The sequence below is a fragment of the Acomys minous genome (assembly GCF_964271855.1).
Source record: "Acomys minous genome assembly, chromosome: 6".
Classification (NCBI taxonomy): Eukaryota; Metazoa; Chordata; class Mammalia; order Rodentia; family Muridae; genus Acomys; species Acomys minous.
In genome coordinates this window covers 90838091-90865056 of record NC_140487.1, presented here as the reverse complement: position 1 = coordinate 90865056, position 26966 = coordinate 90838091, and the positions used below count along the sequence as shown (strand labels likewise).

General features: G+C 43.7%; 1 protein-coding gene across 6 annotated transcripts in view; it reads right to left on the bottom strand.

The window, feature by feature from the left end:
* LOC311600411 (BEN domain-containing protein 5) overlaps nucleotides 1-26966 on the bottom strand; it is a 1156253-nt gene that overhangs the window by 42419 nt on the left and 1086868 nt on the right. For all 6 annotated transcript variants that reach the window (XM_084787055.1, XM_084787054.1, XM_084787050.1 and 3 more), the window contains 2 exons: nucleotides 3637-3789; nucleotides 1463-1625 (listed from right to left, as the gene is read on the bottom strand). In XM_084787055.1, coding sequence (XP_084643181.1) covers nucleotides 1463-1625; nucleotides 3637-3789 — 316 coding nt within the window. The remainder of the gene's footprint in view (nucleotides 1-1462; nucleotides 1626-3636; nucleotides 3790-26966) is intronic.

Sequence of the window (26966 nt, the reverse complement as noted above, 5' to 3'; positions counted from 1 at the left end):
ACCCCATGTACCCGTTACAACCTGGAGAAGCAGCTCATTGTTTTCCTCACTTTGCAGGTGAAGCAATGTCTGGCATGGTTATAAAACTGGGCCAGGCCCCTCAGAATATAAAACAGAACTCTCTCATGGAACTCTCTCACACGAGCCATGTATTCTTGCTGCAACATGGACAGCCAGAGTGCCAAAGGCCACTGATCATGTTGGACACCTTTGAAAATGCATATAATTATATCCCTTAATGTCATCATAACCAGATACCTCATAACATCATACCATTCTACCTCACAGTTACAGATTAAGAAACCAAGGCACGGTGAGGTTATGCATCCTGCTCAAAGTGGCCCACCTACTATGTGACTATGTGGCTGAGGCATAATCCAAACCCAGATGTGTGTGAGTAGAAAGTCTGCTCTTTGCATAGCACTTAATCCTTTGTGGGTGCTTCTGATTCCCACAGCAGGATAGAAAAGTCAAAAAGTCCTCAGTTTCTTTGTAAAGATAAAGTCACCTCAGAGAGCCTAGAGGACTCGCTGAAGGGCACTGTCTGGGATGAGGCCTGTGCTGTCGTCAGAATCAGGTCTCCTGATTCCCAGTCTAGAGGACACTTCCGCCCTCACCATATTGCCATTCCCACCAGACCATGTAATTTCTTTTTCTGATTGGGACACAGAGCCAGCAGCCAACAAAGATCACAATCTGTCTGCCTGCTCTCCCTCTGTTATGAGATGAGTCTTAAAAAAAAAAAAAAAAAAAAAGAAAGAAAGAAAGTATATCAAAAAGGAACCAGGTGAAATCACCCTTGAATGTACTAAATTAGCTTGTGCTTCCCTGGTGTATTTCCAGGCTCCTCTTCTCCCCTAGCTGACAAGCAGGGTGGCTCCAGGTGCTGTGAAGCTGGTGCACGGCCTTACCACTCACCACTGACCCTGCCAGTCTCTAGCTCCTGTGAACACTAATGCCTGCATCCTATCTTTCAGTCCTGCCTTTAAATATGCTGCAGCTGTCATCTAGCGTTGGCCTGAAGCATCTTTCATGTGGACTGTCCTGACAACCTCCTACTGTACGTCTCTGCTTTCGGTACAGCCAGGATGATGTCCTCCTATTTACAAAACATCTGTTGTTCTTCATTACCTACTATTTAAGTTCAAATTCCTCTCATCCTGTGAACTCAGACTTCTCTCCTATATCTGAAGGTCTTTGTTCAATTCAGACACCAGACATGGGGCCTGGAAGCAGCAGGCCCCACGTCTGTCCATGTCTGTGCCCATATGAAGGGTGTGGGAAGGTCAGAGACAAACCAAACAATCCAGAGACACCTCCAGTAGAGCCTGCTCACTTTGGAGTCTACCTCTTTCCTTAGTTGGGACCAAACTCCTGACCTGCTTAGAAAAATCCTTCCAGGTTTGATGCCGCTCACTAGGTGAAGGCTTGTCTTGGGATAATAGGGACCTGGCAAGGATACAGGCTTCTTCGGTGTAGGGCACAGCAGCTGTAGTGCCCCCAATGATGTAGCTGTAGAAGGAAACCTCTAGGGTATAGCAGTACGATGTGTGATCCAGGAGCCCACCAAGGAAGCGTCGGCCAGTTCCTGCTTTGACAGCATCCCGGTTGAAGGATGTGCTGGTCTGTGAAAGACAAAGTTGGGAAGAGAGAGAATCAGATGCTGGTGGCCCACACCGACATTTAGATATTGAGCAAATCTTGTGCCTCCAGTTCTCAGTTTCCTCATCTGACAAGTGGGATCCACTTCACCATCTCAGTTATTGTGAAGACTGATTAGTCAACAAAGGTAATTGAAAGAAAGCATCCAGCAGGGCTCTTGGGGCCCAGCTACCTGTCAGACTCTGGGTGGGGGTGGAGGAGTGAGAGGCTGGCAGGGGCAAGAAGAAACTACACCGTGATCATAATCAGAATGAAACATTCAGCTCGATGATATTGTTCCCTAGGTAGTATCATGTGCTAGCTTCAAAAGGGCCTATTGAAGGAGGGGTTCCTATTTTATCTCTTTGTGGATAAAGAAACCTAGGCTCACAGATGTGCAACAAGTGAGTTAGAGTACGGATGTGGAGCCGGGACTACGTGGCTCCAGGTATCCCTGTGTTCTCGGCCTCACTAGAAAGAACTGAACTCATGTTCCACACGAGTTAGGGAGATCATGGATGCTCCTTTTGTAACATGTTAGCATCATCCATCAGAGTAAGCCAAGTAATAAGCAGGCACAACTTAGGTCTTCTATTCAGAAACTTATGTTTTGCTTCTCCACTGTTTGACAGCCATCAGCTTGCCCTTTGGGTGTACCTCAGTTTCCTTGTTTGTGTAGTAGAGGTGGAGGAAATTATGAAAACCCATAGGATCTCCAGGGCAAAGGACTTGCAACCTATGTAAGTAAAAATATAACGTTCCCATTTTGGAGCCAGGTCTTGAGAATCTGAGACAGGGATGGGACAGTTGACCTTGATAGCAGCCCAGAGCTCCTGAGGAAGCTGAGATACAGAAACACAGGACCATAAACCTGGCCCAGATGATGTCTGGACTGTATATCCAGGAACTGTCACTCCTGTGAGCACCTCTGAGACCTATGGGACACCTTCTATTGAGCTGAAGGCAGCAGCTCACTCTGAAGCCAGTACAGTTGAAAAGACTATACAAGGTTCTTACACAAACGAATGGTTGCTTTTGTCTTATAGCTGCAAATGGGCAGGCACCTGTTTGATCCTACCCTCTAAACTCTAGATGACTTGAGAGTAGATTCTCAACTTTTCTGTTGCATAGGTTTCTCCTGGTTCTAAAAAAGGTCTGTGCTAAACAACCTCCAATTCCTTTCTTACTCTGCCACTCAAAGATTGTAATTCAAAGTGCATCTTACCACACAGAGAAATTCATCATCCTCGCTAATGTCCAGCCTGAAGCAATGAGCAGGTGAACTTTCAGCCTCATCAACTTGAAAATTTGCCATGACCTCTATGGGCCTCTTCCCAACTGGCCACATGGCAGTCAGAAGGCCCAGAGATTTAGTATCGAGACAAAGGAAAAATGAGCAAAAACATCCCCCTGTCCTAATAGTGCATGCTGATGTCCCTTCCCATTGTCTGTCTTTCCTGCTCTTTTATGACATTGTTTTATGCTACACAATTTCTAACTGCCCGCTCCTGGCCCATGCCACCCACCCTGCACTTCTCTAGGGGTTGTTGTGGTCTTTTCTGCCTGCAAGGGTCTTTCATATCTATTGCAGGATACATCTGCCCAAGAAGCTGTGGAGCTGGCAGGGTAAAAAGAAATATACTCACCAATGACTGACAAAAAAATTGGGGCCAAGAAAGGCATGGAAGATGAGAACGGTGAGTATATAACCCCTTGAGAAGACATGCTGTTCTCCTTCTGGAAGAACTGGGACAAGTGAAGGCAGACCATGGGTGGGCTAGGCATGAAACAGGGACACCACCAGATGAGTTTCTTTGCTTTGTTAATGTTGGAGTCAGACTCACTAAACAAACTCTCGGTGACTAGCTAGGCCCAAACACTAATCTGTCAAGCCAAGTGAAAGTGAACCCAAAGAAGAAGAAGACCGAGGGGTGACAGGAAGAGATGCTGAGGCATCCAGAGCTGCGACGGGCTGCCAGAGAACTTTTGACTTACGTAGGAGAAGTCCTCGGCGTTCTGGCAAAGGAGCTTTGGAAAAATGGACTGCCTTTGGAACCGTTCCTCATCCTCAAAGATATTGCCGTACATGAAGCCGTTCATCATGGTGGAGTGGGCGTGGATGTCGATATAGAACTCCAGGCTTGTTTTCTGGTGAAAGAAAGGATAACAAATGAGAAGGCTGGAGCTGCAGAGCAATATTAAAGAAGGCCACACTATGCACACCCTTTCGAGTTAGCCCCCTTCTTCCCTCCCCCGCCCCCTCCCCACCGATAGACTTGGCAGCTATTTGCAATGTGACTGGAGGGCAGGAGACAGACAAGGATCGATTTCTGTTTTAACTAATGTGTCCTCTGTGTCGGGAAGTGCTACTGCTAGCATCTGTCTTTTAGACGTCTCCAAGAAATAAGTTTTGTTGTATTTTCAACTAAGTTACTTACATAGAACATGATTAGACATAACAAGAAGTTATTATCTGATTAAAAAGAGATACCTCCCATGAAATAATTGTATTTACATTGGGAATTCATGCAATTTTGTCTTAGCTTCCATTTTCAGCTGCGGAGCCTAGGGTAAATTGTGCTTCTAATTTGAGCCTCGGGATTAAAAAAAAAAACCCGTTTCCTTTCATTTTTGAGGTTATGATTCCATCATTTCTCCATTCCCTTTCCTCCCTCAAAGCGCTCCCATATAGCTCTTCCTGCTCTCTTTCAAATTCACGTTCTTTTTTTTCATTAGCTGTTGTTACATGCAAATATGTGTGTTTTAGTGTGTTCTTCCTCAGGGACGGCTATTTCTCACACTCTGAGAATACCATAGTTTCCCATGGTTCGTTGTATAGGATTGAAGCCTGTGGTCTTTGCCCTGGTTCCCTTTGGCATGTCTACTGTTGTCCTCGTGCAGTTCATGTGTAGGCAGCTGATGGTGAGACTCTATGGATGGAGCTTCTGACAGTACCAGGAGACACAATCTCACAGCAATTTCCCTGACCCTCTGGTTCCTAAAAATCTTCCTGCCGTGTCTTCTACAATGATCCCCAAGCCTTGGGTGCTGGAATATTTTGTAGATGGGACTCCATAACTCTGCATTTTGATTGATTGTGGTTTTCTATAATGGTTTCCATCTGTTGTAAAGAGAAGTTTCCTTGATGAGGGACAGGTAAGGGATACATTTTTCTGTGCATAGAGGACAATTATTTAGAGTGTATCTTGGAAGTGGTAGCTACAGTAACTTCACTAGCTCTAGATAGTTTGGGATGGGATATCTTTAATCTGAAAAATGTGTATTTTGACTCTAATCTCAGAATTACTGGGAAGTGAACATAGTAATAATACTTGCCATCACCTCAAGCATACCTAAAGCATGCTAGGCTCCATTCTAGAAGCTTTACTCATGAAATCTTAATGGGCTCTTTCATTTAACCTTTTCTCATGGTGTCTCATTTTTCCCCAATAACAAAGGAACCATTCATGATAGAGGAGGCTATGTAATCTGTAAATGACATTACTGAGACTGTCTCTGCTTGCCTAGTTAAGACATGTTCTAGCTTGATATGATATTATTTATTAAACTCCCTGAAAGTGGGGAGTCGTCTATAAGGGTGTAGTGACAGGATGCTCAGGACTGTCAGCAGAATGATGGTACAAAAGACACTAGGAGATGACAGCAGATACCACAACAGATTGGCAGAAATGAGCGGACTTTCAGGACATTAGATCTTCAGTGTCTCTCAAATACAATGATCCTCCTCTTTTTATATGTCAACTCTCTCTCTCTCTCTCTCTCTCTCTCTCTCTCTCTCTCTCTCTCTCTCTCTCTCTCACACACACACACACACACACACACACACACACACACACACACACACACACCAGTCCTCCTGAGATTAACAAAGACACAAGTGTGAAAAAGATTTGCTCAAAGATATAATAACTGGGACAAATGCCCAAATTGACTGGTCACCAGTAACCAACACTAGCCAAGCCTGGTCACTTATCCATCTTCTTTCTAGTTTGTAGCCCTGGAAAAGAAGGAATGTCTACATACGGGAGGATTCACTCTCCTTGGGACACTTTCAAATGAAGTTACTGCCAAATAAAATCCATGTTGCTTCTAGAATATCGGCTTGATGACTGTCATTTCATTTGCCTCAGAGTTGGAGGGAAGAATTATGTCTTGCTGAGCTCCTGGCTCTCTGGGTAGCATACACTGCCTTCTGAGAGCAACAAGATGCAGTTCTCTGTGTGATATTAAACTCATCATTTTTGGCTTTGGAGGAGGAATACACACTGATCCAACAGGAGCCCCATAAAAGTCATCTTTGCAATTTTATTTTCTTCAATTGTCTGTCTTTTCCTCTGAGCTTTTGATGAGTTGCAGAGGAAAGGAAGAGGTAGACAGATGACTTGAGAAATGTGTGAGGAAAAACTACAATTTATACCTCTGACTGGCAGAGACGGAGGCCTTAGAATTCAGTCCCTCTGACCTTTCTCCAAAGAGCCCTGAGTGGAGAAGAGGCTTGGCTGACAAGCTGGTGATTGAGCAAGAATTAAAGCCAGGCCCCACTGACAACCACTTGGATATGGCATCAGTTGTCCCTCAAATCTGGCATTCTCACACTGGGTGGCTAATGTGACTTTACTTTAAATTACCAGCAGGTGAATTTTAATTGATTGGCGCACATGAGTCAAAGTTAAAAGGCATGTAATAATTTACAGTGGAAAAGAATCTTCCCACTCTATCCTGCAATCATACAATTTTGCTATCAGGTTGGCATCACTCTTCCAGAAACAGTTTGTGTATGAACAATGAAATAGTGTCCCCACTCCAAAATAGTAGCACTCTAATCTTATTGTTAAGGTCTGTTTCTCCTTCTTCTTCTTCTTCTTCTTCTTCTTCTTCTTCTTCTTCTTCTTCTTCTTCTTCTTCTTCTATGCCTAGCGGGTAATTTTTTCTCAACAAATACTTGTTTCATTCTTTTTGATAGCCAATAAACTCCCTGCATGATGGACATATAAGACAGTTTCAGTCCTTTTTCTGTTATCAGTGGTGATGAACTTTGCATACACAGCAGTTTATACAGATGCAGTTATAAGCTAGATTCATAGAGATTCAATCACTAAGATTTTATGTGTATCTGCAATTCTGATAAATACTACCAGGCTCACTTAGAAAGGCCAGTATACTCCTAACAGTGTGTCGGAACCTCATCACCTTGACAACATGGTCCAATTTTACTTTTTGAAATGTACTATTTTTGATGGGTTGGAAATGATATCTAAGATGAGCTTTAATGTGAATTTCTGTTAGTGCAATTATCTTTTATTATCTAGTTAAACTTCTTTTCATACATGTAAGAGCTATTTGCATTTTCTGTGAAATGACTGTTCATTTTCTTTGCCCATTTTAGAATTGAGTTACTAGTCTCTCTCTCTAATTTTACTGATTCATAGAAGCTGTATATCATATAAATTCACCTTTATGTGCCATATAAAATATTTTGTCATCCTTTTCTTTTTATTACTTTTACTAGAACACCACTCCATGAACTAACTTTTAAAAGTTTTTTTTTCCTTAATGTGATCACATTTATCATCCATTTCTTTTGGAGTTTCTGATTTGACTTCTTTCACTGTTTCCTTTGTTTCCTGTTCCTTTGTTTACCTTTAAGTTTTTGATTTGAGTTTCTACCAGTGGGTTGGTATGTAAGAGGAGGGAGCGAGGAAAGGGATATTAACACCAAGGCTGTTTGAAAAAGCCATATAGAAACGTCTATTCCTTAGGCATCATGTGTGTGTGTGTGTGTGTGTGTGTGTGTGTGTGTGTGTGTGTGTGTGTGTTTTCATAAAAAGAAGTTTAATTGGAATTATCCAGTTCTAGGCTTGAGATACTCTCCTGAAGTTGGTGAGGATGTCCTGAAGGCTCTCAAAATAATACAGACTATTGTATTGATCCTGGCTGCCCATCAGAACTCTATTGCTGAAGACACCAAACATGTGGACACACAACATGGAGAAATCAAACTGGAAGCTTTGTCCCTGTTGGCTAGCTTTTCTAGTACCAGAAAGTGCTGTGTAGGCTGCATAAGAAAAAAGTCTTATCCAGGAATTAATAGTGTGAACTACAATATGACCAACATGGCAATGTTATGGGGGTAACCACCACTTTCTGATTGGATTTACCATCCATTTCACATAAGGCAATGCATCCATGGCACTGTTAATTTGTCCAAGAACCCATGGTTGAGGAGTTCACAGTCCTCAAGGGTGAACCTATTAATTATTCTCTTAATTGTTCATAGTCTGAGACTTCCCTCTGAACTCATATCTCTCTACCCCTAGATTAGTGCAGTCCTCAGACCTCATTAGAGAAATTTCTTTATGGCTGTCGATTGAGAAGCTCACAGTTGGTCAAATGCAAAGAATAAATGTGTGGAATGTTAAACCACAACCAAGACATCCATATCACTACTACCCACTATCCCCAATACTCAGGAACCATTGAAGAAGAGGGGCCAGGAGGAGTGTTAAGAGCCAGAAGCCTGGAAGGAGTAAAGCAAAACAGCATCTTATGCATCCAGTAACTCCCAGCAGCATGGTTGCCTGCCCAAGAACATATGAGACCATGGCAGTCAACATCCTAGCGTGGACAGGGGCATGGGTTCTCAGGACACTCAGCTGAGGCATTATTGAGAGTTTAAGGTTGCTGGGGGAGGAAGCGTCATTTTTTTTTAATAGTATAGGTCACTTATGTTCCACTGGATGGCCCTACATCCATGAGAATCTGGGTAGCACAAAGTAAACTCAGTGGGTTATTAAAAAAAAAGAAAGAGAATGAGGAGATGTGAGAAGTCATTAGGGGAATAGTCAGGGGGTGAGTGTGGTCAAAATACATTGTATGCATGCATGAAATTGTTAATAAAATATTATAGACATAAAAAATAACTGGCAAATGGATGAGACAGAAAGAGTCTTTGTTAAACTTTTCATTAGTTCTTCTCCTCCTCATTGTAATTCACTCATTTTTCTGTACAGTTTTTTGCATGAGCCTTGATGCCAGCACTTGTCACTGTATGTGCAATCTAGGTGACAGACAGAATTTCCTGAGTTCCTTGGGGAGAGACACAGATCTGATCCAAATTCTCATCTTCTCTTGCTTGGTGAGTCTACTATTATAATAGTTTCTTAATAGATTTCCTTGCTGTTTTAAAGAGGCCTTCTCATATGCAAACACTTTCACTGCTCTAGTTCAGACTGATATACAGTTTTTTATTGCTTATAGGATAGAGGCCAATCCCTTGAATATACTTGAAAACCCCTACATGATATGGTCCCTGTCCTCAGAATCAGCTCTTATTATTTTCTGCCACATGGAGCTACCTGGAGAACTTTGAACCACTGGGTTCATCGTCATTTATCTCTGAATCCACACACAATGCCTGGATACTGTCTCTACCCTTTTATCTAGTTAACTCTTCCCAGCTTTGGAATGTAAGACATAAACTGAAAAGATGCTTGCCTGTCCTGCTTTCTTTCTTTTCCTGCGACAAGGAAGACAGTTGCTATTCTCTCTTGCTATTCAGTTTTGATCAAATAGGATGTGGACAACAATGGACACTGCCATATTGGGGATGGTTATAAAAATTTACATACAAGCAAGTACCATTCTTGTCCTTCATGGAAGCTATCTGTAAAAATAATATCGTATGAAAAAAGAAGCCTACTGTCAGGTTCCGAAGAAACCTGGGGCAAGTCTTACTCAGTACCTGGGGCTCATCCATCTCAGTACTTCTCATCCTGCCTTCTTATCCTAAATCTGTCCAGGCCAGGGGCTGGGCTTCCTTTTCCCCACCTCCTCTTTTCTATATACTCAGCCATTTTGGCTACCTGCTTTCTTAGTTACCATTCTCTTTCTCTTCTTTTCCTCCCTCACTCTCCCCAGCTCCTCTTCTCATGGCCCAGTTCAGTCTGGACTTTTCCAGAAGCCTCTTGCTATTTTTTCTGCTCATATCTACAATATACTCAGGAACACTCATGTCCTTATTTTTATTTGCCCGTGTCCCTGAATCAATACTTACAGAAAGATGAGCAGAAGGCTTGTATCTGGCTATGATGAGAGGCACAAATAAACCTTTAATGGATCAAAGCAATTGAGATTTTGAGATTGTTTTAAAAGCTAGTATTATTCATTTTGATTAGTACAAAATCATGGTTTAGAATGTTTTATTTTGCTATCATCCCAGATACTTAAGAACTTGAGTTGGGATGATCACAAATTAGAGGTTAGCCCATGTGGCTAAGGGAAATACTGTCTAAAAATGAAACCCGCAGAGAAAGAGAGAGAGAGAGAGAGAGAGAGAGAGAGAGAGAGAGAGAGAGAGAGAGAGAGAATTGGGATGCACCTTAGTGGAAGAGCAGTTACCTAGTATGCCCAAGGCCCTAGGTTCAATCCCTAGTAGTTTACCATCTCCTCAAAGGCCTTATTTTATGCCTCAGGCTAACTGATTAGCCCCCTTCATGACCTTGTAACTCTCTTTAGCATGTGAACTCTTTGAAGGCAGGTATCATACATTATCAATTTTTTAAAAATCCATAGGACCAGGACAAGAGCTGCTACATAGCCTGTTATTAAAGCTTGTTGAATGAAGAAATGAGAAAACAAACTCATGAACAGGCAAGTGAATTGATGAATAATCAAATGCACCTTTAGGGGTTTGTTTTGTTTTGTTTTGTTTTGTTTGCCTTTTTAGAAATCAAATAACTTATTTTCTGTGGCCATGCTACATAGAACAAGGAATCTGTCACAGATGCACGGTCCTTAATTATAACTTGGAAATGAGAACAGAAGTGGGGGAAGGGACATCTCTGTTCTTTCCTTCCAAACTTAAGAACCTTAATTAAAACCAAGTGATGAAGGGCTGTCCCCTCGCCAGCAGCCAAGAGCTCATCCTGCAATCAGGGGCCTAAAGAGTAAATTAAAATCAGTGCCAATAAAATTAAAACTACCTTGGGGCATATTTGCAACATAATTTAGTGCGCAGTTCACTTTCTTTTAGACACAAGGGAGGAGCTGGATTTTCATTCTACATTCTGAGCTGCTTCATCTCCCTCTGCAGAAGCCGAAACCTGAGCCTAGTACTCTGAAATGGTGTTGAATCTTTCACACTGGGGGGTGCTTCCGTGTCATACACATTCGATGAAATGAAGGAAGATCCAGGAAACTCCATCCCGGAAGGGCAGAGGGGCTTTAGTGGAGATGAGGAGGAAGCTTGGCTTAGGCAATGGTAGGCTGAGAAGAATGAATTCTGTTAATGTGTCTGTTTTGCAGATGAGTGAACTGAGGGGTGAGATGGAAACCAGGGCAGCTGGCCACGAGGCTCCTCTCTCTGTTTTTCTGCTCTCAGGAGCTTGCAATCTAGCAAGCAATAGCTTAATCATAGCCAAGCACATGCCATGCAGGTTCTTTCACCTCTGAGCTGAGGAACGCCACATCTGGGCATTGCTGGCCTCAGATGCTCAAAGGGGGCTTTGAGGCGAGGGTGGGCGTGGGAGGAGTGAGAAGTGTTCGAGAACAGCCTGACACCATCCCAGCTAAGATTCCCTTCCAGATGTTTTTCCTGTGAACTCAGGTAAACAAACAAACAAATAAACAAAAACTGTTTAAAATAAGTTGACATATCTCTTGGTTGGTTATTTTAAAGATGGAAATATTTACGAGAGTTGGAAAACTTAAGACTGTGTAATAACTAAGCAGCTGGACACAGTGGCACACAGCTGTAGCCCAAAGGTGTAAGGGTCACTTGAGACCGGATCTGACGCCTGCTTCAGCAGCGTGGCAAGATCATGTCTCAGAAGACAGTCAAACAAGCAAAACAGTGTCAAGGTCTTCTATTTTGCGTAGTGTAACTTTCTGAAGTGGCATGGCAACATCTCTTTCCTATGTCAGGTATGTTCTGAACATGGCTGAACAGTTTCTGCCACAAAGGAGGAGAAAAGTCACCTAAGAAATCCAGGCAGCCACCTAGAGAACCAAAGATCTAGGCCTTGGGCCTGTTCTGTCCTCTCTGCTGCATCCCTGGCAGGCTAGCAGCGCCTCCTGTGCTTTCTTAGGCACTCTCACACACGCTACACCAGACTTCCTTTGCTTTTCCACCTGGAAACACTTTGTTCATTATTTAATGTTCATCTCAAATGGCCTCTTGACATACAAGTCTCCTTAATGCTATCAGTTACCTTTCCCTGAATTCATTTCTATTTAATTTTTTAAAAAATTATTCACTTTACATTCTGATCATAGCCCCCTTTCTCATCTCCTCCCAGTCCCGTTCTCCCTCCCTTTTCCCTCTTCTTCCCCTCCCCTAGTCCTGAGAAATGAGGAGGCCTCCTCCCCTACCAAGTGACCCCAGCCTATCAAGTCTCATCAGGACTGCCTGCATCCTCTTCCTCTGTGTCCTGGCAAAGCCACCCCACTAGGGAGAAGTGATCAAAGAGCAGGCAGAGACAGCCCCTGCTGTCCTTACTAGGGGACCCACATGGAGCCTGAGCTTCCTCTTGTCCACTCTGACCAGGGGGCCATGCACGGTCCTTGGTTGGTGCATCAATCTCTGCAGGGCCACCCTGGGCCCAGATTTGCTGGCCCTGTTGGTCATCTTGTGGAGCTCCCGTCCCCTCCTTGCCCTTCTATCCCCGTCCACTTTCCATAAGACTCCCTGTGCTCTCTTCAAATTCTTATAGATTTTTTTCAGAAGTCCTTTCATTCATCTCCTCATTCATTCATTAATTAGTTCTTGAGAACTTTTTACTGTGGATTCCCTACGTGCCGGGTGTCATCATAAGGCCCTGGGGTAAGTGAAACAGATGGACTGCCACCCAGTGGGGGATCACAGCCACATCGACAGGTAGGCAAGGGAGTGGCAGGCTATTGGGCAAGGTATGGCTGTTCTAAGATGAGTCACTGGGGAGCTATTGAAAGTATAATAACGACATAGACGTAACCAGGTGCCAGATCCTCACCGAACGTCACCGAGACTTACCAGATAGAAACACCACTTACAAATAAGGGGACTCAGGAACGGAGGTTAAATCACATGCAGAGAGAGTCCCACATCACATAGCAGTAACCAGCAGAACTCAAGCCGCCAGGCTCCATAGCCCATGCTTTTGTTGACCCTCACACCACTGCCGTTGCCGCCATTTATGGAGCACTTCCTAGGACTGGACCTCTTGCCGCTCTTCTGACAATGTATGAGGCAAGCACTGCTGCCAGACAAATCTGAGGCAAGGGGAACTTGCGATCGACAACGCTGAGATATATACCCTAGGTCTTTCTGACCAGGGTCCGAGATTTTAATCTCCAATTGTGCAGGACAGCCCGGCCTCTGCACCTGTGAACTCCATTTGCATCAGAAGAATAAACTCTGGATCAGGGTAACCTGTGAGTGCAATGTTTTCAAGCAGGGAAAAATGCCTCAGCCACAGCAAGATGAGAAGCCACCCTCCCTCCCTTCTCTATTTCCAACTTGTCTCTCACTGTCTAACTTGGAAGTGAAAAGTCCAATCTGCATGTAACTGCAGATGTTGCTACATCCTCCTGCTAAGGCCCTAGGGAGGCTCATGCCTGTCCTAGCAGGAAGGAAGAGCCTTTCCCTGCCTCCATTTTCCTCCTTTACCCCTAGGCCTGGAAAAAGAATCACAGACAGGAGGCTTGGCACCCAAGGAAGGGGTGGGTTTGGAACAGGCCATCAAAATTAAGTAGGACCACTTCATTTCTGCTTCCTCTTCCACATCAATGACTGGTGGCCCTAGTTGTTGCCATGACAATGACAATGATCACAGAAGGGCAGCCATGGCAGCAGAGTGATTCAGGCCTCATAGACTTGACCTTCAGTGTCCGTTCCAGCAAGGGTGAGCCTGATGAGCAGGAGAATCAGTTTCCTTTTTCCGATTCTCTGTGTCCCCTCTGGAAATTGGAGATAACAATTCCCAGCATACAGGATTGTGTGAAGTTAAAAGAAGTAACTGACTTAATGCCTAACCAAATGTCTAGAAGTTTATAGACTCACAATATGTTCTTTTCAATTACACAGTGATGGTACACACAGGTGCTGTGCTTGGCACAAGGCATATGGCCTTCTTGGAGATTAAAACCTTGTAGGAAATATGGACATTTTAACTGAAGTTGCATGTACAATGACAGTTTGGAGAAGTGAAGGAGAGAGGCAAGAGCTACAGCAGCACAGAGTTGAGAGGAGCTTGGGGACCCAACTTAGATAAGTAGAAATCTCTTCCTTTTTCAACAGAAAATCTATTGACAACAACCAGCTTGCTGCCCATTTATATAGCTTATAGGCCATTCTCCCAACAATTAGCTCATCCAACTCTCAGCAACCCACGAAGGAACTAGATCACAGTGTCAGTAAGAGCTCAGAGACTGTGGTTCTCTAAGATCTCATAGGGCCGAAGTGGGATTCTAACTCACACCTCATTATATCCAGAGCCTCTGCTGGGCTCTCTCCCGTGGGGACCACCCCACACGCTTGCTCCTGCAGAGAGAGAGAGTGCCAGGACTGTCTTTGGGCAGCTGCAGTTTGAGTGGGAAGATGGAGCAAAATAATCAAGGAACTCTCAGCGAAGAGAGGACTGAGCCATAATATATAAACCCATGAGAGCTAAGGGACATTTTAACTTGGTAATTAAAAGTTAATGTTGCTTCATTAAAAAGCAAAGGGTAATGAAACGGGGGCACCTTTGGGCACATATTAGACACTCAATAAATAGCTGTGGCCCTGATCCTTGGGGGTACCTACTGCAGGAGGCTGTCAGCTAATCCAGAGGGGTAAGGATAGATGTCAAACTACTGAATTGGGGGTGCTGTTATACAGCAGGCTCTTGGGAGATGGTTTTTTTTCCTCCTTTTGCCAGAAAACTCATCTTGGCTTTCCTTCTAATCTGCACTGAGAACACAGAGAAACTTTCCTCTTTGGATTTCAATTTCAGACTTCAATTGAGACAAACGTTTTGTTGACAGGCCTGGGATACCTTCTACTAGCATTCTCCCGGTGCTGGGTATTCTTCAAATATTTGATTTCCTTGTTGCCGTCCTCCATCCTCGGACTTTTAACTGGGGACAAGTGGTGCTGCCCTCCCCGACTCCCTCACATTCTCTCTTTCAAGACATATCTGCAGAGTTCATTTCCTTGGCATGGCCTGTGGGAAAAGCCTGGGTAGGAAGGCCGTTTAGCCATTTTCACACTATTACTGCCTTCCCATTTGGCTCAGACCACGACACCACCTTTCAAAGAAGTGTTCAAGGTGCCAGCATTTGGGGTGCTTTTTTTTTTTTAAAAGAAATACAATCTGCCTACCCAGATCTAGCCAATGGACAGGACATTCTCCACAGCTGAGAGGAGAGTGGGGACTGACTCTCACATGAACTCTGGTGCCCCATATTTGACCACATCCCCTGGATGGGGAGACCTGGGGGCACTCAGAGGCAGGATAGCAGGCTTCCAAGAAGAGACTCGATACCCTATGAGCATATACAGGGGGAGGATGTCCCCCCTCAGACACAGTCATAGGGGAGGGGAGTAAGAGGAAAATGGGAGGGAGGGAGGAATGGAAGGATACAGGGATGGGATAACCATTGAGATGTGCTATGAATAAATTAATAAAATACAAAATAAAATACAAAAATACAGTCTGCTGTATTTTTATAAGGACTTATTTAATTATTTTTACGCACAGTATGTGGGTCCCTACATGAGTTTATTGCGCCATGTGCATTCAGAGGCCAGAAGGCGGAGTCGAGTTCTATGGAACTGGAGTTACAGGTGGTTGTGAGTGACCATTGTGGGTTCTGGGAGCCAAGCCTGGGTCTTCTGCAAGAGCAGTAAGCACTCTTAATCTCTGAGCCGCCTCACAAGCCCCTGAAATGATGTGCTTTGTCCTGGGGGAAACTAAGATGGCACCTACTTGTTTCATGCAGAGTCAGCTGGAAAAGAGAAGGAAGGGAACATAAGGGCACAGGCAGGAACCCAGTGTCTGTCCTTTATTCTTTATTCCTCTTCTTTCTCTCTCTTGCTCCTTGCGCTTCTCTCTTCTCTCCTCTCATTTCTTCTCTCCTCCTATACTCTCTCCCCCACACCTCTCAATCCTACTGTGGTACTATTTGGGGACTCAGGTGAGTATATGCAAGCCTTTCAGGTGTTGTTATGAGGGAAGGACACAAAGACTCAGGAGCAGGAGGAGGGGTGGCTGATGGGTGAGCGTCCTGAAAAGACTTTACAGAGGAAATAACTCTTGAACCACATCCAACTGGAGGAGAATGCGTTCACCAGGTTGGGGTAAGGCAAGGCTACTTCTGTGGACAGAGAGACTGCCTGACTATCTCTCAAGCTTTTTACCTCAGGTGGAGAGACCGCTCCCTGCGATCAGAGGACCGCCATCTTACAAGTCAAAGTTGGCTGTTTACAGCTTCACCACTTGTCTTAGTCTGTGTTGGGCCACTCTAATAGAATACTTAAAGGCTGGGCAGTGGATAAAGAACAGAAATTAGTTTCTCATCATCCTAGAGGTCGAGGAGCATCTGGTGACTCTTCTTGCTCCATCTTCACGTCAGAAAACACAAGGGCCCAAATAAGGACAAACTCTGCTTCCACATGGCAGAAGAAGAGAGCAGGATAAACCTACTCTGCCAGCTATTTTTATAGAATCATTAACCGACTCGAGGGCAGAGCCCTCGTTGTTTAAATACCCTTCAGAGATCCTAATGGCCTAACACTATGGTACTGGGGGCTGAGCTTCCAAAGCCTGGGTTTAGAAGGACACATTCCAGTCAAAGCCGGATTTGTTCCTAGTTAGGACATGATGTGATCAGATGTTCTACAGTCTTGGATTACGTTGTTTGGATCCAAAAAAACAAGCTTATTTTTCCCAAATATGGCAATTTGAATGAAAGGCACATTTTCCCCATATAGTCATATGTTTCTTATAAAAATAGAACTCTTTCTCAATATAGTTAAGCAGAAACATAACACATCTTTCTTAGGATATAGAAACAGAAAAAAAAATTTTAAACAAACACCTAAAGACACAATCTCAAATATCCATGCCATCTACTAGCGGTGAATGTTGTGATTAGGGACTGTGAGCATTCCTTCCTCAGAAAAAACTTTCAGTTTGTATTTACTGTTCTACTCAGCAAAAAAGTAGCAAGAAGTCAACGCACACTGCTAAGAGCTGACCAAAGTCAGAGAAGGTTTGCCTTTAACTCTTTTGACACATGAAATAGTATCAAAAATCTAAATACCATGTTCACAGCCACCTTACCACACCTGTTTTACAAATGAATAAAAGCCCCCAAGTTACAGTGTATCAATGACAAAATAAAAAAACAAAACTTGTCCCCACAGAAAAGTTCTCCCTGCTGTATGTTTCTGTATTGATTACCTAACCTCTGACCTGATCTTAAGGGGAGAAGGAGATATTATCAATACATATGACATGCATTTCCCATATGAAGTCCATATCCTTGATGACCTGCCACTATCTGCAAGCTCATCTTTTGCTGTTTGCTAACAAGCAAACAGAATATCCACGGTAATCCATGCATCTGTTTGTCCCCTAAGGCCTTGCTCTTGTTGCTGCTAGAAATGCCTTGCCTTTACCTAAAATCTTCCAAAGCCCACGGTGACCACCTTGCCCTCTAGATGACTTCTGGGTATGGCTGATCATGCATCTTATACCACTGTTACTTCACCGTCCAACATTACCATACCCAGGTCACCATTTCACTATTATTTCCTCCTGTGTCACTTTCTTTCAGGGGATTAACCACCATCCCTCAAGAATTTTTTTCCGGTCAGCATTTAGCACAGTTTCAGGGACAGGGTGAGTGCTGAGAGAATCCTTTCCAAATTAATAAGGGCATGCCTGGAAAAGATACCTGTTCAGAATGGGTGTTTATCCTAGCTTGTCTGTCAAAAATGCTGTCACAGGAAGCGGGGGAGGGAAGAGCCGACATGAAGGGGAGATAAAAGGATAAACCTTCCTTTCCCAATACTCTAGGTCTCTCTCCTCCCCCTTAAATCTCTTCTTGCTATTGGGACAAAAAGAAAAAAACACGGTGCAAGCAAAGCTGTATTTCCTGTTTATTGCCACCAGGTTAATAACAGTAATGGTGCAAGAAGAAAATGAGGTGTTATGTAAAATCCTGCATTGCGGATTCTGCTGCCGACGTAAAGAACTCAATAAAGTGTAACACGTTAATCATGAAGATAAAAATCACACAGCAGCTTCCTACAGGCTCCCAGGGCCTTACGACAAAATGGTTGTGGGGGAATGAGAGATGAGAGAGGACTATCACCAGGCAGCACAAAAGATGTTTGTTTTCCCCATCTCTTCTCTAAAAATAAAAATGGAATAAGCCATTTCTCATCTGCTTTCAAGACACCTTGTATGAGTTTCTGTATTCTCTGGAGAAAATGCTCAAACTTCTGGCAGTGGGTTTGCTCATCCTTTGCAAAAATTGATTTGTTTGTAAAAAAAAAAAAATTAAATCTCTGTCTTTTAGGTGACTCAGTGACATCTAAGCACAGAGGAAGCAGTGTCTAAACAGGAAAAGAAGCCTTGGGTGGAGGCAAAGAGGTTGGTGATGGGGAAAAAATGATGGATTTGTGTGACGGGAGTGAGATCACGGCAGCAGACAGTGGCCCTTTGCCAGTGATCCTCGGACAATCCTGGGGCAGTGCCTCCTTGCCTAAGAGCCTCGGTTCCAGCATTCTTCAAGTAAGGGCTTGTTCTCAGTGATCTCCACAGATCTCTCTGGCTCTGACACTAGCTCTGGGAGGTTACCAGTGCCGTTGCCACTGTGGTTCAGAACACCTGCAGATGTCTCCCAGTTGTCTCTTGTTTCTACCCAAAATGCCCCCTTCCCTTACCTACTATCAAATCCGCTCTTCATCATGCGGCTCAAGCTACTATTTATAATGAGAGGGAATTTACACCCACCCAGGAAACTGTACCTACATTTATAAAAGGTAATGTGAAATGGGTCATGCAAAGGGAATGGCTTTGGACTGGAGATTTGACTCCAACCTTGCAGTACTCTGGGACTTCAGAGGAATCACTATTGCCTCAAACCTCACTCCCTTATCAGTAGAACAAAGGTGACAGTAAGACCACTCACATCATGGGGCTGGCATGCACTAAATGATTTAGTGCATATCCAAGTGCCCTGCCCCCAAAATAGCAGGTGTTCAGAATGTTTTTTTCATAGCATAATTATTTCAGGAATAATTTTAAAAAGCGGGTGGGGGAGTACATCCTAAGGCTGTACAGTAGTCACTGGTGACAATTTAAACAATTTAAACTAATTGAAATCAATGCTTAAAAATTACTGTTCCTTGGTTGTATGAAAGCCACATATAAGTTTCAGTAGACATTGCAGTGAGCAATACTAATGGGTATGAACCTGTTACAGAAGTTCTACTGTGTGCCACTCCCCCAGGGTTTTTTCAGTCATAAGCAGTGAATCAACATTTAAAAGATATGATGCCCGCAGATACTCATATTTGCAAAAACACACCTGTGACACCCATAGAGACATGTGCACCAAACCATAAAGACAGAGTACTCAGTGGCCATATGCTTCGTTTCTACAGAAGAATAATCTAAAATCCTTACTGGGTCGATTCACCAAACACAGTGTGACAGCAGTACACACCAGACCTTACAATCACTTAGTCCTTATGCAACCTTCATAGGAGGCACTGCCTTCATCTTGTTGATTCTAACACTGAGGACCACAGTAGCTGGATAACTTGATTGCCTCAAAGCTTGGAAGCAACATAGGACTTCTGCCCACTGTGAAACACTAGAGAACCTTTGCTATAGATGGAGAGGTTTGGACCTGCCTGAGTTTTCCCCAGCAGGCCCAGCTCAGTCACAGAACCTACAGAATTCGATGCATTGACTCCACTTTAGGGCTGAAAGTTTTCTTGGCTCATGGAATGCAGTGTCAGAGTTGTTTGTGACCAGCTTGAGTCTTAAGGAAAATCCTGAGAACCATATGGAAAGTGGTGGGGGAAGTTGAGAAATTGCAAAAATGTGTGTGTGTGTGTGTGTGTGTGTGTGTGTGTGTGAGAGAGAGAGAGAGAGAGAGAGAGAGAGAGAGAGAGAGAGAGAGAGAGAGACAGAGACAGAGACAGAGACAGAGAGAGACAGAGTCAGAGACAGAGAGAGACAGAGACAGAGACAGAGACAGAGACAGAGAAGAGAGATTGAGAACTTCACATCAACCAAAACAGTGGTATTTTCTTTTTATTTAAGGCGTGGGCTCTTGAAATTACATGGTGGTTAGGCATGGGCTATAGGGGTCAGGGGAGGGACGTAATGGATAATGTGGACTAGAGTGGTTTTAAGTCAGTGACCATTTGTGAATATAAATAGCACAGCTAGAGAGTCAGGAGGTTAGATGGATGGATGGATGGATGGATGGATGGATGGATGGATGGACAGACTAAGAGATAGATAACTAGACAGGCATACCACAATACTGAACAAAGACTTCTATTCTAGCTTGCAGTGGAGTTTTACTTTGATTCACTAAAAGGCTAATATTCTTTCCAGTTTGTTATAAAAACCTTCTCTCTCATATATCCCAAATATATAGATGGTATCTAGCCTTAAGTCCATCATCATAAATGTTGTAGTTAAAAAAAAACACATCTGAGAGAGCAAAGGTAGATAATAATAATCCTTCACATTTGTATGGTACTTTGTAATATATAAAAAGATTTCACATGCAATATCACACTTAATCCCTAGTCTAATCTGTTGAGGCTGGCATTATGATCCACATTTTATTGATGAGGGACCCTTGGCTCAGAGTAGTGAAGTGACTTGCTTGGGGTTATATAATGAAGCCAACGGATCAGATAAATAGGCAGGTCAGATGGAGGGGGATAACTAGACAGATGCAGGCGGACAGGGACAAGACAGATGACACCATGACACAGATAAATGATGGAGACAGATGAAGATGGATGGATGGGTCTTGAGAGACCCTTCAGTCTCTCTTCCTTCATGTTATCCTTTACCCATGGCTGGCAATAGCTTCCCTAAGCACAAATTTGACCATGCCATTCCTCCAATAACAAAACTACCCTAAGTCCCAAAAGATAATTTCCTAACATAGAAAGCCTTCATGATCTGGGTCTATTCACTTCTCTGCCCTTATGCCCTATCACTGTTCTATAATGCCATTCAGAGGATCTTGTTCAGTTCTTGGGAAAGTCTTATTCTCCGCACTCCTTGCTATATTCATGCTCTTCCCACACTGAAAACCCATTTCTGACCTGTAGATGTCTGGGCATCTCCTACTTATCCTTAAGGACTCAACACTGCTGTTGCATCCTTTTTGAAACCTTTCTTTGATCATTTTCCCAGGCTGTGCTTATTGTCCTCTGAATGATAGGAGTCAATGGAATGGGAATAAGAGAGTCCTACACTTTGAAGAAAGATATGTATCAAAATTCTAATTCTTTCACCTGCAGGTGCAAGACTCAGGCAAGCCATCCATTCTCTCAGCCTTGGTTTCCTCATACTACAATAATCCTGACAGTATTTGCCTAAAACTGTTTGTTTGAGTAGATATAATTTTTTTTTTAATCCTTGTGTAGAATTTGGTGATCATGTTGAAGCTGGCATCACCACTGTAGCATGGCTGCTATACCATAATAACCTAGTGATAGGCCTGTCTCTCACATTGTACTGTAAGCTGCTTAAACTTAGGGCCTAGTCCAACCCACTTCTGTATCCCTGGGAGCTCTGTGACTAATGATTGGCTTGCTGAATGCTGCTATGGATCACTCTTCCATTGTTTACAGTGGTTGGGTTTCAAGGGTCCAGAATCATCTCCTATAGAATCCCATGGATTCACCACCAAAGTGGGAGGGGGGGCTGGAGGAAGCTGAGAGGAGCAATAGGGGTGCAGCCCTGAAGGTAGCAATGAAGAATCAAATGACTTAAGCCACTATTCCAGACTAAGATACACAATTGGTATGAATTTTAAGGACAACATTACTGGAATAACTTTTGGAGGGAGCAACTTTGCCCTTGGCATCAAAATCCCCAGACCTCTGCTGTTCTGACTTGGCACTCTTCATGACTTAGAGGGGCTAAGATATTCTTTTTAATTTCTTTCATTTCCCTCCAGCGTTTATTTCTCCAGAGGATTCAGTGAGTCTTTTTAATTCTCTCCCTTTCCTCCCTCTCTCTCTCTCTCTCTCTCTCTCTCTCTCTCTCTCTCTCTCTCTCTCTCTCTCTCTCTCTCTCTCTCTCTCTCTCCCTCCCTCTCCCTGCCCCTCTCCCTCCTCCTCTCCCTCCTCCTCCCCTTTTCCCCCTCTCTCCCTCTCTCTGACTGAAGCCTGAAGATGAAGTACCCACTTCCTCCAGGTCTCTAGACAGCCTGGAAGCTGGCGCATACCCAGTGCAACTGAACAGCTCTCAACACACCTAAGACCAAGAACTCATCCCCAGACAGAGAAGAGCAGGCTTTGGCAGCTGGGCCCAAGCCATCAGCATTTCCTTCTTCACTGCCAGGGAGTCTCCTAGGTCAGAGAACTTCATTGCAAGTTGGGCCAGCTCCCTCATTGACATTCTGCTCACAGCCAATGTCCAAGGCTCCCCAGCTCTGTCAGCTAACCTGATATTTATGTGTGGGAAAAGCAGACAGGCCATCCGGCCCTCTGGCAGCCTGATAAATGGCAGAAAATCCAGTCCAGTGCTCCCTGCCAGAGGTTTAGGCTCAGGGCTGCCATGAAGGGTGGTGAAAAGGGGCGTTCTCATGTCAAATGGCCTGACTTGCAGATCTGGGAGCATGGAATATGCAAAGCAGGAGGAAGAAGTAAGGATGTTACTGTAAGATGTTACAAGTAAGGCCTGGACCCAGGCCATGCCCATCCTGCCCTGGGGGCAGCAGAGTAATCTCTTGCAGTGTGGGCGCTGTACTGCTGTGGGGCTGCTAGGATAATTCCTCTCATTCTCTTTGCCTCGTCCATACAGTGAGGATGATAATAACGAACTACCTCAGGACAGTGAGGTCTAATTGAGCTAATTCAACTAAGGGGCTTTTCCTACCAGTGCTGGTGCTGGCGAGTGTTCACCATGGCTAGCTGCTATGAATCCAGCAATCTTTCCCGTGGTACAAGAACATCAAGCCCTTTGGCATATGTCATCTCACTGAATTTTCACATAAACTGGAGCTGTGGGCATTATCTTTATTCTAAAGAGACGCTTTCTTTTGCCTCACTTGCCCAAGGTCACACAGGAGAATAAAGGACAGAAAGGGATTTAAAGCCATTTGCATATCTTTGACCACTAATTGAAACAGTAGAAGAAGATTTTCTGTGTTTCTTCAAGCCTATGTGAGACTATCTCTGCTGGTTTCAGGGAAGTAAGTCTAAAACAAAGACAAAGACAAAGAAACTCCCTAGTCAGAAACAAACAAAAACTCGAGAGGCAGAAATCAATCCATTTATTCTTAAAGTTAAATGCTGCAACATTACACAACAGGGAAGAGAAAATAAACTGGAGGTTTTGAGTCTAGGAGCTGTTTTGACAGACAAGAAGGGAGGCCTGGTGGTGTGGGGCAATCAAACGTGCCAAGGCTGCTAAGGGGTGAGTACTGGGTCTGCTCGCAGCCAGGAGGTGCCTGCTGGCCTTGGGCTCCATACCTCATACAGATCAACTGCCTGATTAAGTGGAATAGAACTAAGTGTATTAATTCATTCAACAAATAGCCACAAAGCACCTGCCATGTGTCAGCTTCCATGCTGGGTGCTGTGACTCAGTCCTAGTTCTTAAATGACAGCGTTTACACCCTGAGGTCCAGTGTGGGCTAGAATCCGGCAATCCCATGGGAAGGTGACAGAGACATGTGTAAGGGATGGGGAAGTTTGGGGAAGGGAGCCCAGGCCATAGGGATAGTTGGGCAGAGAGGCTTCCATGTGTGCCGTACAGACAGATAGGATCTCCCAATCAGGAGAAAGAAGGCAGGGTAGCAGGATGCTGTCTGCACAGGTACCCAGCCCAGGTCAAAGTCAGCAAACCACTGGGAAGCCTATACCCAGCAGACACAGAGAGATCTGGGTACAGCTGGCTAGCCAGAGACACGACAAAGCAGCAGTGATTTTATGTTATTACATATAATCATTAGCCAACTGAAGTGTTCTTTGATATTTTCATACATGACCAAGATGCATTATAATTATTCTTACTGCTGTCAACCTCCTCCTTCTTCTAATAAATCCATGCCCCACATTTATGTCTTTTTGTTTTGTGACACACTGAGTTTAACTAAATCCATCTGTGTGGCCACTGGAGCCTGGTAGCTCACCACTGGCCCCCAGCTGAAGTCGCTGACTCTCCCTCCTTCAGAATCTTTTAGGAGCCAACACTTCAACAGGGAGGGACGAGGCCACATCACTCTCCCCCCAACTGGGAAGTGATTGAACAATGATGTTTTATGCACTATTAATACTGCTCTTCAGAAATGTATTGAATTCAATTTTCCTAAGCTTAATAGAACTTAAATGAATTACATCTTTAAAATAATGTTTCCTCACAAGACACATTATTTCCTGAAAAATATTTCTAAGGTTAAAAATAAAATGAGATTCTGAGAAACAGTGAGAGATTGGAGTCATTACACTTTTGAAGGGGGTGGTTGAATAACTTATCTAAGGTCACACAGGCAGTCTGTGGTACAACTGGGATTCAAAACTTTAACATATCTGATTTGCTTTCCAAAGCCAACAGGCTTATTTCAAAGATAAGAAACTGGTTCAGAGAAGCAAGCAACTTCCCTGATACCAGACTGAGATTCAGCAACAAGGCAATTTTGGCTCACCTGGTCTCTTTTCCAGACTATTCTCTTTTCTCTGGGATGAGGGATCTCCTATTATAACTATGTCTATTAAGAACTCACTGGGCTGGAGAGATGGCTCAGAGGTTAAGAGTGCTGGCTGTTCTTCCAGAGGTCATGAGTTCAATTCCCAGCAATTACATGGTGGATCACAAACATCTGTAATAGGATCTGATTCACTCTTCTGGTATGTGTGTGTGAAGAAAGATCACTCATATACATTAAAATAAAAAAAAAAAGAATTCATTGACTTTGACATTGGCAATGGGATAGCATTGGCCAATGGAATGTGAGTGCTCATGACGCTTGGTATTTCTGTGGGTGCTTTCTGTGGAATTAGGTTCCCACCTTCTGCTGTGAAAGTCTGCTGTAAAACTAGCATATCATCATCAGGGGCAAAACCTTCATTCTAGCACCTAGATGAGAAGGCACACAGGGCTGAGCCAAGCTACAGACCTATGGCTGACTTAACACAGCCCTCTTGTAATACAAGCATGAAATAGAGTTTTAGCATCTAACCTGGCAAGCTATCGGGTTCATTTGTTACCACAGCATAAAGCTAACTAATACAGTACAATTCTTTGTAAATATGTGTGCTTCATTTTCCTGATTCCCAAAGTTGCCTCTAGTTGTTCAATAACTGAGTTCAGGCCACAAGATGAGTGGATATTTATGACTATTAAGTACTATTAAGTACATACATATTTATGTCTATTAGGTACTAAGTATATAAGAAATAACTGAAGAAAACATTGGGAAGGGTCAGGTTGAAGAGGCAATATCAAATATCCAAGGTTAAGATGGACAAGGCCATCCTCTCATTTAAAGAAGCCCACTTTGCTGCCAGAGGGCCATGGGTGAGGCAGACAACTATGGTTTTTTTTTTCTTTTGCTTCTGCTACATGAAGGATTTTTGGCATCAGTCAAACATACTTGCCTCAAAGAACCTAATTGTAAGGTGGAAGATGCTAAGGAAAGAAGATATAATAAATACCAGTACAATGTCTTCCACCAATCACTGTGACCTTGTGGAAGTCCTTGTCCTTCCTGCACCAGCTTTCTCACTTGCAAATTGATGAAACTGAATACGAATCTCTCTCACACACCTTCTGGTTCTGACACTCTGTGATTTCATTGCCTCTAACTCATTAATCCCAACTGGCTTGAATTGGACCCACTGGTACTGAGGCTAATCATAGGAATCCATCAAACTGTTACCCAAAGACCTAAACAGTCAAATAATCTAGGCAATGCTTTGCATGCGTTAAAGGGCTCACTTGTTGTTTGTCATTGAAAACAGAAGGGCATAGGTGCCGGGGACGGAGCTCAGTAGTAGATCTCATGCTTAGCATGAATGAGATCCTAGGTTTAACTGTCAGTAGCGCGTGCACACACACACACACACACACACACACACACACACACACACACACACATGCACACACACTGAGAGTGCTACACATAGAGGACAGAGAGAACATACCCTTCCCCGTCACACCCCAACCCACATTACCTTAGCAGACTCACCTCCTCCCCACTTTATAAATCATCCAGACCAATTTATCGTTCTAATTGCTTCACCTTCCTAACCTAGAAAGAATTGTTTTCTTCTCTCACTCTGTAACACTAAAACAAAAAAAATTGCCCATGATGATATCATGAGAGACACTGCAAATGCAAAACTTGGAAATAGTAAAAGGGCATTGGCAGAAATCAAGGCTTTCTAACTTCTCATGTCCAGGTGGGAATCCCCACGCCTCTCTGTCGTGTGTAGCATGTGGATACTGTCTACCTTAAGTGATTTTTTAGGACCTTAGTCCTACTACTCATTTCCAGCTGTGATGCTGAAAGAGGCTCCTGGGGGCAGTGGCATGGAGAAATGAATGCTATTGTAATTCTGTGGGCTGCACATGAGAAGGGAGGAGAAATTCCTCCATCAAAGGGGAGGGTGAGTTGTTGAAGATAAAGAATCTGGTATGAAGCAGGCAGGCAAGGGTCTTCCTGATTGAGGGAGCTCTGGGAAGAAGCCCTTCTCCTTGGAAGACATTATGACTTCCTATAGCAGGCATTCATGTTATGGGATTAACTATAGTAACCTTTGTTGCAAATAGTTTACCTTCTGGCTATTCTGAAAGATACCATGTTTTCGTTTGAGGGCTGCTTTGCTATTTATTCTCCTTTCTCCCTGTAACAGAAGCAGGGGAACTTGGGAGACACTTTGAGAAGAATATATTTGGGTCTGAAATGAAATGGGGCAGGAGATTCTGCCTCCAGGGCCAGCTTCTTGGCGTGTTTAAATAGCTGCGTGTTACATCCTATAATACCAGGGCTGTTGAACTAGTTGGGTCACCTGCTAGCTAAGTAGTGTTGCCAACTGCTGAGTTCCGTGTTCAGTGAGAGATCCC